At 46.3% G+C, this 17,619-nt stretch overlaps 1 protein-coding gene across 1 annotated transcript in view; it reads right to left on the reverse strand.

Moving 5' to 3' along the window:
• RLF (RLF zinc finger) overlaps positions 1–17,619 on the reverse strand; it is a 428,411-nt gene that overhangs the window by 184,066 nt on the left and 226,726 nt on the right. Inside the window, exon 5 of the mRNA XM_086957683.1 lies at positions 9,322–9,524. Within this exon, the coding sequence (XP_086813809.1) occupies positions 9,322–9,524 (203 nt within the window). The remainder of the gene's footprint in view (positions 1–9,321; positions 9,525–17,619) is intronic.

Raw genomic sequence — 17,619 nt, forward strand, 5'->3', positions numbered from 1 at the left:
CCGGATTCTGGTGGTGTATTATTTGAGGAGTCGCCGGCCTAACTTCTTGTTGTGGCTCTCTGTTTCCAACTGGAGTAGTAGGGATGGGATTTCCTGAGAAGCTGGTGTCGGCGGAAATATCTTTCTATAGTCTGCCAGCATAAACTGAAGATCCATCATCATGGAGGATGGCATACCAACCATTCCTTCCTGGTACTCTTGGCGTTAGTGCTGTTGCTGAGGATACTGGTACTCTCCATATCCCTCCTCAAAGTCATCCGTCGTCCTCTCCTCTTCCTATGAATCCTGCTCTTCAAGCAGGTGCGTTGGCACCAGAAGTGTAATCTTACTTTGGGGAGGTGATTTCTGGAGTAATGCTCCTCTTCCTGATGATTTCTAATTTTGGAATTTCCCTCGTCGACGAGATCACCGTCGACACCAGTGTCGTCGATGACATCGTTGACACCAGGCGTAGAGAGCTAGCCGTCGTCGACGACATAGTCATCATCGTCTATGTTCCCTTCGACGATCCTGTAACCGGCGTTGACACCACTGTCGACGACCACCGCCGTCGATACCGTCCTCGACGTTGCCGTAGACGATACCGTCGTCAACGTTGCCGTAGACGATGCTGCCGTCATAGACGACGTCGTAGACGGAGAGACTGTAATAGGCAATGATGTTTTTAGGTCTCGCCTGCCAATGCGCTTGCGCATTGCTGGCGAGAGATATAGAGGGCCACCAGCAAATCTTACCAGGATGGTTTTGGAGTGCGGATTACGCCCAGTGCATGTGAGGCATTCAAGCGCGAAGCTTCGCCAGAGCACGCTCAGCCTCACTTCCTGCTCCCCCTCTTACTTTCGTTACCGCTCACACCCCATATGCTCGTTCCCTCCCACCATTCCGACTTCAAAGGAAAGCCGCTCCCCTGCTCCCCCGCCCCCCCACCACGCAATGCCAAGTGCTTGTTTTACCAGCTGCCTCAAACCGCTTGCTCTCTATTTGTGCTGAAGATATCCTTTCTCCTCAACCTCCCCAACGCCCTTGTGTCAAGGCAGATCAACGCTAACAGGCTCAGTCACAAAAGTTATCTGCTTACATGTCCTCTCGGTTTCTAACATGAGCCTTTCTGAACCAGCAATTACTACCCTTTCCCACATTTTTTAAAACAAAATGTTTCTGCAAGTAATTCAGCTGTTGGTTATTTAAAGTGTATACTGCATTGCAAGAGCTCAACACATAATCAGTTTGTATATGCACTTTTCATCTTTTATTTATCCGTCAGAGCCTAAGAGTGTCGGCCGCTGATAACTGTGATGTACTCTGTGCCGGATTGTTGATCCAAAAGCAACCGAGGGGGAAATGCTGAAACCCGCCCCACTGCCTTAGTCTCCTCACACAATTCCTTTCTTTCCAGCCCTCCATTCTCTCTTTCCCATTCTCTCCTCTCCTTTCTTTCCAGCCCTCCATTCTCTCTTTCCCATTCTCTCCTCTCTCTATTCTCCCTCCCACTTCGCTTTCTCTATACCTCCCCGTCCCTCCCTAGCACAGGCTTACATTCACCCACTTCTCAGAGAGATAGTGTGGGGGGCAACTGCTAATAACTCAGCACACAACCAACAGCACATTGAAATATTGCACAGCCCAGTGCTTACCCTCATGGAAAAGAACATTCTTTTGTTTTCACACTCACTAAATAGTTTACATTTAAATGAATACGAAATATAGGGCTGCAGCATGCTGCAATCTGAAAGGAGACCCTGCAACCCCTTCCTGGTAATTGTTCTGTTCCCACTACGGCCAAGATTCCCACTACTATAGCCCTCGCCTTGTTGTTGGAAGGATTAGGCTCAGGTGATAATATATGTGTATGTGTGTTTGTATGTATGTATGTATGTATATATGTATGTATGTATGTATATATATATATATATATATATATATATATATATATATATATATATATATATATATAAAATACATACACAATATGTGTGTGCGCATGCATGTATAAATATATAACACGTGTGTGCTACCACCCATGTCATAGGCTCACTGCACACACGCACTGGGCATGCACATAGGAAGCAAATACAAAGTTCTAGGGTTCACATAACTGCGGAACAGTACATAAGCGGGGTCAATAGGCCACATTCTCTCACTGACTCAGATAAATAAGCATTTGCAATGCAATAGGTCTTGCATTTGTGAAAGTTTAAGCTATTGGCATTGTTCATGACAATGCCTTTTTTTATCTGTTTTGAAAACCAACACAAAAAAATGGCATTATCATTTACAATGCCAATAGCTCAAACTCTCGCAAATGCGAGACCTATTGCATCACTCGGGGACACCACCACATCACTCGGGGACACCACCACATCACTCGGGGACACCACCACATCACTCGGGGACACCACCACATCACTCTGGGAACACCACCACATCACTCGGGAAAACCCCCACATCACTCGGGGACACCACCACAACACTCGGGGACACCACCGGGGACACAACCACATCACTCGGGGACACCACCACATCACTCGGGGACACCACCACATCACTCGGGGACACCACCACATCACTCGGGGGCACCACCACATCACTCGGGGGCACCACCACATCACTCGGGGGCACCACCACATTACTCAGGGGCACTGCCACATCACTCAGGGGCACCACCACATTACTCGGGGACACCACCGGGGGCACCACCACATTACTCAGAGGCACCACCACATCACTCGGGGGCACCACCACATCACTCGGGGACACCACCACATCACTCGGGGACACCACCACATCACTCAGGGGCACCACCACATTACTCGACGGCACCACCACATTACTCGGCGGCCCCACCACATTACTCGGCGGCACCACCACATTACTCGGCGGCACCACCACATTACTCGGCGGCACCACCACATCACTCGGGGACACCACAACATCACTCGGCGGCACCACCACATTACTCGGCGGCACCACCACATCACTCGGGGACACCACAACATCACTCGGTGGCACCACCACATCACTCAGGGGCACCACCACATCACTCGGGGCACCACCACATCACTCGGGGGCACCACCACATCACTCGGGGGCACCACCACATCACTCGGGGGCACCACCACATCACTCGGGGACACCACCACATCACTCAGGGGCACCACCACATCACCCGGGAACACCACCACATCACTCGGGAACACCACCACATCACTCGGAACACCACCACATCACTCGGGGACACCACCTCATCACTCTGGGAACACCACCACATCACTCGGGGACACCACCACATCACTCGGGGACACCACCACATCACTCGGGGACACCACCACATCACTCGGGGACAACACCACATCACTCGGGGAAACCACCACATCACTCTGGGACACCACCACATCACTCAGGGGCACCACCACATTACTCAGGGGCACCACCACATTACTCAGGGGCACCACCACATTACTCAGGGGCACCACCACATTACTCTGGGGCACCACCACATCACTCTGGGACACCACCACATCACTCAGCCCAACCACATCATCACTCAGCACCACAACAGCACTGTCCTTGCTTGCTACCAACAAGCATTGCCATAGTCAATAGGACTCGCATTAAGAAAGTGAAAGCTATTGGCTTTGTGAATAACAATGCTATTAATTTATATATTTTCAAAGCCAACACATATTAAAAAAATGTGTCATTTACAATACCAATAGCTCACACTTTCCTAATGTGAGACCTATTGCATTGCAAATACTTGTTTTGAGGAGAGGGGCAAGATGGCCGCTATGCTGCTGTAGAGAGTAGTCGCACCTACTCCTTCTCCTGTCCCACGAGTATGGAGTATGAGGCTGGAAGTTCGTGTACGACATGCTGATCTTCCAAAAAGCATTTAGCAGTGAAGTAGGCACTGGGGCGGTAAGGAAAGCGCTGTCAGCCCTGCAACTACAACTTTACTATGGATTTTACTATGGCGAACAGTTAAGGAAAGCGCTCATTCAAGGATTCATTTCAATTACTACAGCTGTAAGGATGTCACAGCGCACTGGAGCAATCCCGAAAATTACAGCAATGAGCAAACGAGCTACGGCAGCAAGCGTCACTGCCCAAAAGACTCCGCTTAAAAAAGGGGAAAAGCCGGATAAAGTCATAAAAGAAAAGGAAAAAGAAAAGGCTGAACCTAAGGCGATGGCGCAAGCAGGAACCCCTGTAACTAAAGGTCAGCAGCAACATCAGAGGCGCCTTCAATCGGACAGCGGAGCACCGAAGAATGCGATTACGGTACCTGCCCCAGGCAAAGACTTACGGCAATCTACCGTCACGGAAGCATTTGCAGGGAGAATCCAGCCGGTGATCTTGGTCTCCGAAAGTGCAGCGGTTTCAAACGCGGAGACAAACACGGAAGCTGCTCTCGCCGACCGCGAGGACGCAAGCACGGCGGTTGCTAGGCAACTGGGGTCTCAGGCATGCACGCCTCATGCGGGAGCCGCGCTGAAAGAGAAGATCGCCGAGAAGGCAGGCGAGGATACAGGTGCGGATACAGGCGCGGATGCAGATACAACAACGGAGCCGAAGAAGACAGAAGAGGCGGTGAACATTAACAATGCCCAAATGCTCGAAGCCCTGATGGAGGTAAACCTCGCGCCCACACCTGGGGACAGTAATATCTTAGTACAATCTAACTGGGGGAGCATGAAAAGTCTAGAAAGCCGCATTTCAAGGGGGGTTAAAGGAAGGAGAGTACATTCCCCCGAGGCAGAAAAATTCTATTCTGTGACTGAGGGTTCAGACTCATCGCTAATGGGCTCAGAGGAGGAGGAGGATAGTACCACAGATCTATCGCTAGGGTCAGAGTCGGAAGGGTCCCACTTTAGTGAGCACAGAAGTAAAGAAACACAGAGGAAAAAAAGAAGAACTATGATAAGGCGAGACAGAGATATAGATAGAGCAGCGTCAAGTACAAATAGGAAACTGCTCTGGGACTATGGTAGTACCTCCAAGATGTACCAGGAACACGATTTAGGCGATGCCCCTGATAATCACCCTACTAATGCCTCTCAAGACACAACCGAAGCGCCACCTCAAGCGACCCTGGATGGAATGTTTGCTATGTTGAAACAGATGCACTTAGAGGCTCGCTTAGAGAGCAGGAGAGCTAGACAAGATACTAAAAAAATACAAGCAAGTATCAGGAAAATGAATAAGAAATATGAAGAGGTGGAAGAAAGGGTGGTACAGGTTGAAGAGAGAACTGGGAGATTGGAGGATGAAGTCACGGACTGGCAGGCTTCTAGGTTGGAGCAAGGAAAGGTGATTGAGGACCTACAGTGGAAGCTGGAGGATTTCGAGAATCGCCAGAGGCGGAACAACCTGAGATTTCTGGGTCTAGAGGAAGGAATTGAAGGGAAGGACCCAAGGGGTTTTATGATTAAACTATTGAAAGGCGCTTATCCGGAGGCAGAGTGGCAGTGGGAACTAGAAATTCAGAGAGCGCATAGATTCCCATTGACGCAGAAGAAAGCAAGAGGCACTAGCCAGAATGTTCTACCTAGGGCAATGTTAGTTTTCTTTGGAAACTTTTTGGCCAGACAGGAAGTCATGGAGACTGCCAGACCAGATAAAAAAAAAGTCATTTGATGGGGTTACATTCTTTACTAGGCCAGACTTCTGCCATACGACCGTAGAAAGGAGATGGAAACTCAGGCAGCTAATTACGCCATTCCAACGCCAGGGTTCTGAAGCATACCTGATGTACCCATCAAAGCTAAAAGTTGTTACAGGGGGTCGCATCAGAATGTTCTTCTCAGAAATTAAGGCAGGCGAGTACCTCGCAGAAATCACAGAGAACCAAAAAGGCAAAAAGAGTAGGGATTCTGAACCAGCATAAGTTCCATATTGCAATACTTGAGAAGTATTGAATATGGTAATATATGGGAGATATGGGTAGGAGAAGGAGGCGACACTACAGTAGTGAGTAGCCACACATAGGTCAAGATTGACCTATTTGCCTGTAACGGGGGGGGGGCAGCAAGGGGAGGGGGGGCGACGGGGGGTTGGGGGAGGGGGGTGGGTGGGAAAGGGGCAGTGTAGAATTAAGGTTATGTACAGCACAAACTAAGAAGATGTGTAGGTATAAACAGGTGACAGTAAACACTTTGAGGAGGTTGATTGCGGGCTCAACTTTTAAGATCAGATGGCATTAAGAGTGGCTACCATTAATATTTGCGGTTTGAATGACAGTGGGAAAAGACAGAAAGTTGCGGCTATGTGTAGACTATTAAAATTAGATGTTATATGTTTTCAGGAGACACATGTGAGAGGAAAGGACAGATATCTGATGGACCAGCTAGGGTATGAAGTCTTAGCATATACACAGCAAGATTTAAGAACAAAAGGGGTGGCTATTTTGGCAAAAAAAGGGATTATGGTGGTAAAGAGAAAGAAGGAAGACGACTGAGGGAGATGGGTGATGGTAGAAGGGGAGACAGCTGGAGGTCGATACACGATTGTTTCTGTATACGGCTCTAATGAAGATGAGCTTGATCTTTTTGACCTATTAGATGCCGAGTTGGCATTATGGTCAGAACCAATAATCTTTTGCGGGGACTTTAATATTAATGGGTTATCAGGGTTGGGTATGTCGGGAGGGGGGATGAAGGGTGACCGCAAGAAGAAAACGCGAAGAGCTATTGCTAATTTAATGGGTAACAATGCACTGGTTGATGTTTGGTCAGCACACAATCCCACGGGAACAGGCAGCACCTTTTACTCTGCTCCCCATAAAGTCATCGCTAGGCTGGACTACTTTTTAGTCTCTAGCCCCCTAGTCCCAGACTTAAAAATAGAAAAGTTACCCCGGGTTTTCTCAGACCACAATCCACTGGTATTGACTATCCCTCAGTATTGCAGTGTTATCCATAAAGAATATAATTGGACCTTTGAAAGAGGGTTACTTAAAGAAGGAAATTATGTTAATAGAATGAAGGTGTGGATCAGACAATTCTGGGAGGAAAATAGAGGTACGGCATCTACAGGAGTGGTCTGGGATATATTCAAAGCAGGGATAAGAGGAGAAACATTGGCTTATACTCTTAATAGGTGCAAAAAAGAAAAACTAGAATTAACTAGTAGACTACAGGACCTAGCCGAGCTAGAACAACGGCTTATCCAGGCAGTTATCAACCAAGAACCTCTTGAGGAGGTCCTATTAGAGATAGAGCTGAAAAGAGCAGAGACTAGCGAAAAACTAGCAAATAAAGCGGCAAGCAACTACTTAACAAAAAAAGAAAAATGTTACGAATTTAATGAGCGGGTAGGTCATATGCTAGCAATCCGTATTAGGCAAGATTTGGCAGCGGGAGAAATTAAAGAAATTAAGGGCAAAGGGGGAAATGTTGTGACCAAGGTAGAAGATGTGAGTGAGGTGTTTAGGGAGTTCTACTCTGAATTATATGATCAAGATTTGGGAGCCGTGGAAGATGAGATAGAGGATTACTTAACGGGCATTCCTCATAAGGAACTGAGCGAGGAGGATAAGGGGACACTGGATTTACCATTAACATTGGGAGAAATACACAAGGCAGTAACTAATCTCCCCTCAGGGAAGGCTGCGGGTCCCGACCAAATTCCGGCAAATACTTGTTTTGATATGAGTTTCACCTCAATCCTCGACGATGATGGTTTCTTAGTCTTTACCTCAGGAGGTATAGAAGACAGCTTCCTGAAGGGTTCTTCGACAAGAGGAGGTGATTTTTGACGGCTCAGAAGTCATCTTTTTAACATGATTTTTCCCCAAAAGCATGTCCTTTACTCTGCTTTTCCACAGAGTGAGGAGATTTTTAAGGACTGTGCCCAGAAGACCCATGAGTGGTCTTTTTGAGGGCCTTCTCAGGACATTCCACTGAGGAATGAGTTTCAGGAGATTTTCTTCTCTTTTGCGATCTCCTAGATGTTGAGGATGACGCCTCATCACTGTCACTGGAGATAACCTCCTTACTGGCCTTAGCGTTTGACACCATATTAAAAGGCGCCCCTCACGATCTCTCAGAAACTTACTTGAAAAAGTGCGACATACCTTGCAGTCTTCGGCCTGCGTGTATAGACAGTAAATGCAGTCAGTGTGAGGGTCATCAGTGTAGAGCAACTTCTTGGAACAAGTTGCACAAGCTCTGATAATCCTTTTCAAGATAATCCACAGTAGAACATAATCCAGTAGAATTCCTAAGAACAAAGTTCTTCAATGAAGTTGAAAACATTGAATTTGAGCAGAGCTCAAAGGAGACTCCCTAGCGCCCAACGTGCGGTAGAAAATCTGAGGGGCAAAAGGTTCTCTGAGGAGTGTTCTAGAGGGTGAGGAGCTCTGAATGGTTCAGGGAAATGTTTTGTCCTTTTTTGCATAACAAAGGCGATGGGTTGCAAAAGGGAAATGGCCTAGGCCTCTTTTCAGTTTGCTATACTGCTAAGCATTGCTTTTTTATGTATCGGAGACTCCCGTCTCGACGACGGGGAATGATTCAGGTATGTGAATCTAGGAAAGCTCCAATACTGGAGTAAGCCCATTTACCCATACAGTATCCTGTAATGCACGTTTCAAATTGGTGCATTACAATTTTGTACATCTTATATGACACCAGTGAAACTTCACTGTATTACCTCAGCCCGTTCAGATGTTTTCCCACATTGCGGAGAGACTGGGGCTGATTTCTTACACTTAGCATGGAGGTGAGCCAGTTCTGGACCCATTTGATGAACGATGTGCAAAGGGGCGTGGGCTTTAGGATTGAGAATATGCCACTGTATTGCTAATTGGGACACATTAGGAAACCTAAGGGGCGTAAGATAGCTTGCAAACGACTGCAGCTACTTCTGGTACTGGCGAAGCAAAGAGTTGCCATATCATGGATGGGACAATGTGATCCTGATGTGGACGTATGGTATTGGGACGTTCCTGAATTGACGCTAGTGGAAGAGGCCCATATGAAATTAAGCAGAAGAGATGACAAACTGGAAGAGGACCGTAGAGAGTGGAGGGAGTTGTGTGATGTCTTTTTGAACCCTGAACTAGATGAGAATGGTCAACGTGACTCAGACACTAGCGTGGACATGCCTATGGGGAAAGCAGAGTATGATGCTGTGGCTGGGAGACAAGTCTCTTATTCTACTTAATTGAATAGACATTGAAATTCTCCTTCTGGAATACCAATGTATGCCCTGCTGTACACTGCCATTTACTTTTACCACCTGTAACAGTATGACTGCTGTACTATTGTTCAAAATACAAATAAAGGTATTAAAAAAAAAGATAGCACGCATGACACTAACCTCTTTGATGGCATCTTCGTTAGGCAGCATAGTGCACAAACAGGAAATGTAGGATTGTCGAAATGATTCTGAATTAGAGGTTTTTGACGACTCTGTGCACAATTTTGATAAAACCATTGCTTGTGGTATGCAGTTTGTTTTCATCAAATGTTTTATTCTTAATTCAAGAAACGAGGCTCCTTCCCGTGTGATTAATTCAGCAACTAAGGAAGAAGAAGCAACCTTTGAGATTTATCATTCATTACCACCAATTTGTACTTCAGATATCGAACAAATAACATCTATGGTATAAACAATGACTAATAGTAGAATTATGGTATCAAATTATGCTGTAACAATTTAGTGTACTTTCTGAATATTCTGCTGCTTTGCTAACATGCGAATGGCGTGAGTCCAAAATGTAAGCCCAACTGTAATAAAAAAGAAATACCATTCCAATATTTTCCAGTCTCCAGCACTACTCATGCTCCAATATAGTGTTTAGCCACTTAAACAAAATGTTCACTTTTCAAAATCTTCATAGTCACATTAAGAACTGACAGAAGAGATTGAGCAATCCAAATATAATTCCTCTTGTTACTTCTGGAAATCCACCGATTAAATGGGAAAAGCAAGAATATTGTCAGCCAGTTAATTAAAAAAAGAGCAATTCTAAGTATGATTACAGCTGCGAAAACGTTTCAATTTGGATACATGCAAAAATCCATATGCATAAAAACATCAACCCAAAACATGAAATCAGCATGGCTAGCAGCGTTTGCTATACATTAAAGAGCATGGATCCTATGGCGGATCTCCAAAAGACTCTGCAAGAAACTTTTTCATAACTGAGCAAAAATCACCACCTGCTACTTGCTGGGTGCACTCTTGAAGGAAGGAGTCAACTCATTTGCCGACAGCAAATCCAAAGCCAACATCTTTAGCCCCTGAAGTATAGTATTATGATCTAGCTTATTGTTTTCCGACAAAAAGCCCAATCCCATGCTGACGCATAACGAACCTGCGTCGAAATATGACACAGCTCATGAGCAAATCTATGAGGACTGATTCAGTACCTTGACCCTGCCTAAAAACATCAACTAGATTACGTGTGTTGAGGCAACAGTTCAGCTTTTGCGTTAACTGTAGTTTCCACCAATAAAGCTAGATGTCAAGTCTGACATTGGCCGACGTGGGCCAGCACTGAAGGGTCCAGTTTTTTTTTTTAAAAGGGTGAACCATGGCTATTTTTATAATCTCTCAGTCACACAAACAGTGGAAAGCGAGGTAGTAACAAAAGCACAACATTTGCCAGACATCTGAAATTATGTAAGGCACAATGTATTTATGTGCTACTACCTTGCTTTACATAATTAGCAGTAACATGTTCAAACTGTATTTGCTGTTGGAGTGGGAAAGGAACAGCAACACTTTAATTGGCCCCTGTCATCTATATTCTTTCATGTAAACCTCAGTTTCATAATGTTGCAGTTCTAATGATCACTGGAGTTGAACTTGCACACATTACAGTCTCGAAATTTGAGCGTGAACCACAGGAACCTGAGTCAGACACGACAAAATATGGCTGCAGAACTCTATCCTTGGGCACACTTGTTGCAACAGAAAATAACACTTTTCTTCTGAATCCTTCATAATAAACTTATGAGTTTCCAAAACCATTTTTAGAAGGATAACAGGCGAAACTCATGTGCCTAGGCCTGAAAGTATTACAGGTACAATTTAAAGTATCCTCCAGTCTTGCTCCATCATGTTGGCTTCCTGATGCACTGCGGTGGGATTGGCCCAATTATCTTACCGTATTTAATAAACCGAAGTGCACGCCTTACTATGGATGTGTTTTTGTGTTTCTAATGGAAAAGAGCAGTTACTAACAATCGGCTCTTTTAGGGGAAACACTCATGAATAAGAGTATATTGTCATACACCCGATTATGTATAGCTTAGATTTGCAATGGTTTTAACAGTGCAGTAGGTATTGGAAAATATGACTATTTTAAATATAAACTTAGATACTGTCGGGTCTGGGATTCCGGACATTATCAGCTCTTACCACTGTCCCTTTGAAGGATGGTCAAATGGTAGACAATGGTCAATTTTGAAGTGTATGATTTGAGAGAACTGTGTGTTTATACTGAAGTAAAACAACTGGAATGTATGCCCTTAAGTTGAATTACTTGCCTTTGGTGTCATCTTATCTGGTAGAAACTCTATCTAGCTGCAGGTTCCTTACCTTAGAATTAGCCTATGGGCATCAGACTCGCCCCAGAAATTATTATGTGAGCAGTACCCCTGCGTGCCGGTAGGTAGTGTTGATCGCTTCCGCCTAGTTTCGTTGTCACAGGATGTGATGTGCGCAGTGTCTATATAGGAGCCACCCCAGCACACTGACGTCAGTTTCTTTTTGCGGCTTTCTACATGAGAAGCGCAGAGCCACAAAGAACACTGACCACTTGTGAGGGTCCTGAAAGTGGAACAACAGTGTACCTAGAAATCCGTTTGCAGAGTGGGAAGGATGGGTGTGTTGGTAGGGAATCTGTGGCTAGTTTCTCTGCATTTAAGACGTTACCGAAGGTAACGTATAGTTTCTTACCTGTCGGTGTAGTTTTACAGCTTGAAGGTTCACTGGATTCACTATGTTGTGCATTATTCCGCCGTCTAGTGGTTGGGTTCGGAATTGTAGTCTTTTTTCTCTTTTTTTTTTGTTGTGGCCCAGGTAGGCTTCGAAATACCACCATTTGGTGTCCTTCGTGACGTCGATGTGCTTCCTCCGGAAGCTCCCACCTTTGGTAGCCATCTTCGGATTATTTTTTCTTGTCTTGTGTTTTTCCTCTTATTTTAAAGTCTTGTTCATTTTTAATCCCTTTCCTCCTGTCTCATCTTTCTGGCGGAGAAGGATGGGTTCGCTAGTGAATCCAGAAAGTCCTCAAGCTGCAAAACGACACCGACAGGTAAGAAGCCATACATTTTGCAGCGTGAATCTTTCTGGATTTACTGTGCTTTGCAGCAGTTTGTCCTTATTGTTTTGGTTGGGTGGAAGATGAGCACTGGTTACTGAATATGTGCTGTAAAACCTTCTGTCCCACCTGCGCTTCTTTGTTCATTTGGATATCCAAACAGTAGTGCTTAGCGAACGTGTGCACTGAAGACCATGTTGCAGCATGGCAAATGTCTTGAATAGGTGTGTTGGCCAGAAAAGCAATGATTGCTCCTTTCTTCCTTGTTGAGTGAGCATCAGCTGCTCCATGTAACAGTTGCCCAGCTTGTATGTGGCATAGTTGTATGGTTTGTCCAATCCATCGTACAATGGTATATTTAGTAACTGTTCGTCTCAAAAAACTGCTTGTGAAGGAAACAAAGAGTTGCTTTATTTTTCTGCCCTCCTTTGTCCTTTCTATATAGTGCATCACCGCCCTCCTGGCGTCCAGTGTGTGCAGCGCTCTCTCTGTGCTTGTGGTTGGCTTTTGGAAAAAACTAGGTATTTGGATTGTTTGGTTGATGTGTCACCGAGACACCACCTTTAGCATGAAGTGTGGGTCTGTTCTCATTAGAATCCTATCACTGTGTATCTGCGGGGCTGTAGGGCTCTTGAAGTGTTAGCTCCTGCAATTCGCTTACTCTTCGTAGTGATGTGATAGCCACTAAGAAGGCCATCTTTAGCGTGAGCATGTGCAGTTTCGCCTTGCGCTTCATCTCGAATGGTGCCTTCATCAATTGAGTCAGCACTACATTGAGGTTCCATCCTCTTTGCTCCTTCTAGAAATCTTTTTACTACTTGGGAGGTAAAGAAACCTTTCCCCGTTTCTCCTCTTCTGTAAGCCCCAAATGCTGCTAAGTGTACCCTTAGACACGTGTAGCTGAGTTTACTTTGCAGTAGATGTTTTAAGTGTTTTAGTACTGTTGACTCCCTTGTGATCTTTCTTTGCAGATTCTCTCTAATGCACCATTCTGAGAATCTTTTCCACTTTGCCACTTAGCATTTCCTTGTAGTAGGCCTTCTTGCCTCCCTGAGCACTGCCATCCTGCCCGCCAGTAGTTTAAGGTATGCAAACTCTAGGTCTTCAGGAGCCTTGCCGCCAAGCTGATGCAATGGCTGAGTGTAGCGCCCTTCCGTTCTGCATTGTTAACAGGTCCCTTTGTTTTGGGAATTTGTGTGCTGGTGCCTGCGCCATCTCCACTTTTTGCGAGAACCATGACTGTCTGGCCGACTGAGGTGCTATTAGTATAAGTGGCATGTTGCTGATCCAGCATTTGCTGAGTACCCTGTGTATCAGTGGTATCGGGGGAAAAGCATAAGCAAATGTCTTTGACCAACTTATCCATAACGCATTCCCTTGTGACCGATGGTCTGGTTGTCTGTATGCGAAGTGTTGGCATTTTGGTGTGTTGCAAATAGGTCTATTTGCGGCGTACCCCACTTCTGGAATACATTCTGTTATTCCTGCTGGTTGATATCCCATTCGTGGGATGCTGATGTATGCCTCCTGAGTCTGTCTGCTTCCACGTGTCCTTCCCTGGGAGATGTATTGCTAGTAGGTCTATCCTCAGTGAATGGCCCATGTACAATTTCTCCTGTGCTAGCCTCGATAGCGCTACTGACTGTGTTCCACCTTGCTTGTTGATGTAGAACATGGTTGTGGTGTTGTCTGTTTGGATCACACCCTGTTTCCGTACAGCTCCTTCTGAAATGCTTTTAAGGCTAGGAACACTGTTTTTAGTTCCAGGTAATTGATGTGCTTGACCACATCCTATTGCGACCATAGCCCCCTCTCCTTGAGCTTGTTCATATGCTGGAGAAGTGTGGCTCAATGGTTAGAGCGGCAGACCCTGATGCAGAGGTCTGGCCCGGGACCAGGGTTCAATTCCCGCCTCGGCGGGTCTTGGGCTCAATTTCCTCGGACCTGATAATTCTCGCCTTGGTGCCTATTCTAATAAAGGGTCCCACTCTGCAACTCTGGGCAATAGCTTGCTTAACACCTTGGCTGCTAATGGTTTTCCCCTTCTGTGCTGATCCTTATCGAACCCCATTGTTCATGACGAGCTCAGCTCGTCATAAGCACAGCTCTACTGTGCCTCATGACGAGCTGAGCTCGTCATGAGCATGGAAGGGATTAATCTCCACAGCGGCCCCAACAGCGCTGGGATGCCTGGCTTCACCTTGGGGGTGCCCAGAAGTGGGCATTTTACTGGGAAAAGCCAGGAAGGGTTCCACAGCGGTATGCGTACAGCGCCAAGACGCCTCAGGGTATAAGTGCGCTATACAAGAACAAATTAATTTCATTTTTTCATTTCATATATGAGCCCCACCCCAGCTGTGAGGCGTCCGTCGTGATGGTCACTGTTGGAGTTGGTTGTGTGAATGGTTTCCCCTGCGATATGTTTTCCTTGTTCCACCACGCTATTTCCTGATGCACTGCGTGTGTGACAACCACTAAATCTTCCCAACTCCCAGTTGCCTATGACCATTGCTGCTGTATCTATTCCCGGAATGGCCTCATGTGTAGTCGAATATTTTGGACTAGATGAATGCATGACGCCATCATTCTTATCAGCTTGATCACTGTCCTCACTGTCAGAACTTGCCCCTTGCGGTAATGACGTGTTTCCTTCAGTATCACCAATAGTCTCATCCTGCTGGGAAACACTTTGGCCACTAAGGTGTCGATCTCTGCCCCAAAGAATATCTTGATTTGCTATGGTTCTATTGACGATTTCTCCTAATTGATCGAGAACCCCAGCCTTGTCAGTGTTAGTATGAACTGCTGGATGTGTAGTTTAAATTGGCTGTATGAACTTGCCTTTACCAGCCAGTCGTCGATATAGGGGTATACGTGTATTCCTTGCCTTCATAGGTGTGCTGCGACAGCTGCTAGGCATTTTATAAACACCCTTGGTGCGGATTTTAGGCTGAATGCCAGTACTGTGAACTGGTAGTGGCTTTCGTTGATTTGTGGTTGATGGGAATGTGTAAGTATGCGTCCTCTAAATCTATAGTAGCCATGAAGTCCCCATGTTGTATTTGTGGTATTACCTCTTGTAGGGAAGTCATCTTGAATCTTTGAGTTCTTATGAATTAGTTCAGTAACCTTAGATCTAGGATAGGTCTTAATGTTTCGTCCACCTTTGGCACCAGGAAGTAAGTTGAGTAAACCCCTTTGTTCCATTGGCTTTTCCGATACTACCTCTATTGCCTCCTTGCTGCGAAGTTCTTGCACCTCTAGCTGCAAGACCGAGAGCTCCTTTGCTGAGTGTGCCTTGCATCTTGGTTTTCTGTTTGGAGGTTGATTTTCTAACTCTATACAGTATCCACATTTTATGATGTTTAGTATCCATTTGACCGATGTGACCATCCTCCATTCCTGGATAAAGTCTTTTATTCTTCCCCCTACCGGTGTTGAGTGTTCGAGGTATTGTTTGTCGTTGAACGTTCAGCTGCAGTTCTTCTTTTTGTTTTTCCGCCCCACCCTGAGGTGTTGCTAGGGTGGGGGCCTGTTCCATGGTGGAGTCACTTGGTTGAGGGCTGTTGGCCTCCTCTTCGGGTTTATCGTTGTCCGTTTCCATGCCCTCAAAAGGACTGTCCAGTTCTACTGCTATCCCTGCTGCTGCTGGCCTTGGTAGCCTTGCTGAAACGTTTGGTGCGATGTGGTAGGCACGTTGCCTCCTCTACCACCCATGGACCTTGCTGTTTCGTTGTCCTTCTTGAGCTGTGTCAAATTGTCATCAACTGGCGTGCCGAACAGTTGCTCTCCATTAAAAGGTGTATTTAGGATGTTGCTTTGCACCTCTGGCTTGAATCCCAAAAATCTGAGCCATGTGTGTCGTCTTTCAGTAACTCCTATCATTAGCCTGCTTGATGTTTCTGCAGCATCCAATGCCGATTTTAGGCATGTGTTCGCCATGTTCTTTCCTCCTTCTACCAGGTGAGCTGCTCTTTGTTGGTACTGGTCTGGTAGATGCTTTAGGAGCCGACCCACTTCATCCCAGTGCTGGTATGCGTGCCTGTTGATCAGGGCATTGGAGTTTGCGATGCACCAATGTATTGCCGCATTTCTCTCCACCTTTCTCCCTGTGTGATCCATCCTCCCACTCTCTTTGTCTGGAGGTGGTCCTGCATTAGTGGGTACATTGGCCCTCTTCCTAGCTGTTGCTGCAATTATGGAGTTGGCTGGCACTGACCCTTGGATGTATCAGGGTCCTTTGAAGAATGTTTGTACTTCTTCTCAGTTCTAGGGATCACAGCTTTGCATATGGCTAGCTCCTTAAAGGCCTCTCTTCCTTGATCCAGCACACTAGGGAGCATGGGCAGGAATTGGCTCCTAGTTTGTTGAGGTAGTAGAGTTTCCAGGAGGAAACATGCCTTGGGCTTCTCCTCCTCCATTTTTACTGCATAAGTCTGTGCAGCCTTCTGTACAACCATATTGTAGATCTCTATGTCGTCTGGCGGCGAGGGCCTCGAAGGGTAAGTATCAACCCCTTCTTCTGGCTATTCGGCGTCAAGATCTTGCCATCCCATGTCTTGTGCCTCCGAGGACGTCGAGTCCTGGTAGGATTGAAGATCTTCATCGCCTTCTCCCTCGAAATAGTAGTCTTCGTCTCAGAGTTCCTCGATTGGTTCGGGCATTTCGGCGGTTCTGCATCCTCACCATCCCTTTCAACTTCGACCGAGGGTTTCGGCGGGATGGTGTATTGGCTCATCTTCTCATCTAAGACCTTTTTCCGCTGAAGGATGCTTGCCATTTCGGCCTCAAGCGTTCTCTTCTTCCTCTCCATCTCGGCGGCATGTTTGGCGTTGAGGGTTGAAGCGCTTCTCTTCGGGCCGTCGATGACAATGTCGGCCCTTCTTTTATCTGCGTCGAGGTGTCCCTTTTGAGGGCAACCTTCGCCGAACTTTGTTTTTCAAGGGCTTTCGCCGATTGGGAGTCCTTTACGAAGGATCCGCTCGGTTGACTGTCCCTGGTAGCTGTTGCTTTCGTCTAGTGTTTCGGCGGCAGAGCTCCCTTCGAGGACTTAGCTCCACTTCTACAAGTGTCGCTCGGGGCTTTAGCTTCACCCTTTCGAGTGTTGCTCGAGTGTTTAGGGGTCGACAACTCCCATACCTCCTTCGACCTCTTCTTATGGACCTCGGCGACCATGCAGTCCTCCAGTCCTTATCCAGGTGTGGTGCCATAAGGCCGCTGTCAATGAAACAACTATGCCTAACGAGTCAGTTGTATCCAGTCCACAAAAGATTGTGAACTTAGTTGGATCTCTCCCTCTGCAACGGCTTGAAAGAGTATGGTCCGGGCCTCCTCTGGAAACTATG

The sequence above is a fragment of the Lissotriton vulgaris genome, chromosome 2_1 (genome assembly GCF_964263255.1).
Source record: "Lissotriton vulgaris chromosome 2_1, aLisVul1.2, whole genome shotgun sequence".
NCBI lineage: Eukaryota > Metazoa > Chordata > Amphibia > Caudata > Salamandridae > Lissotriton > Lissotriton vulgaris.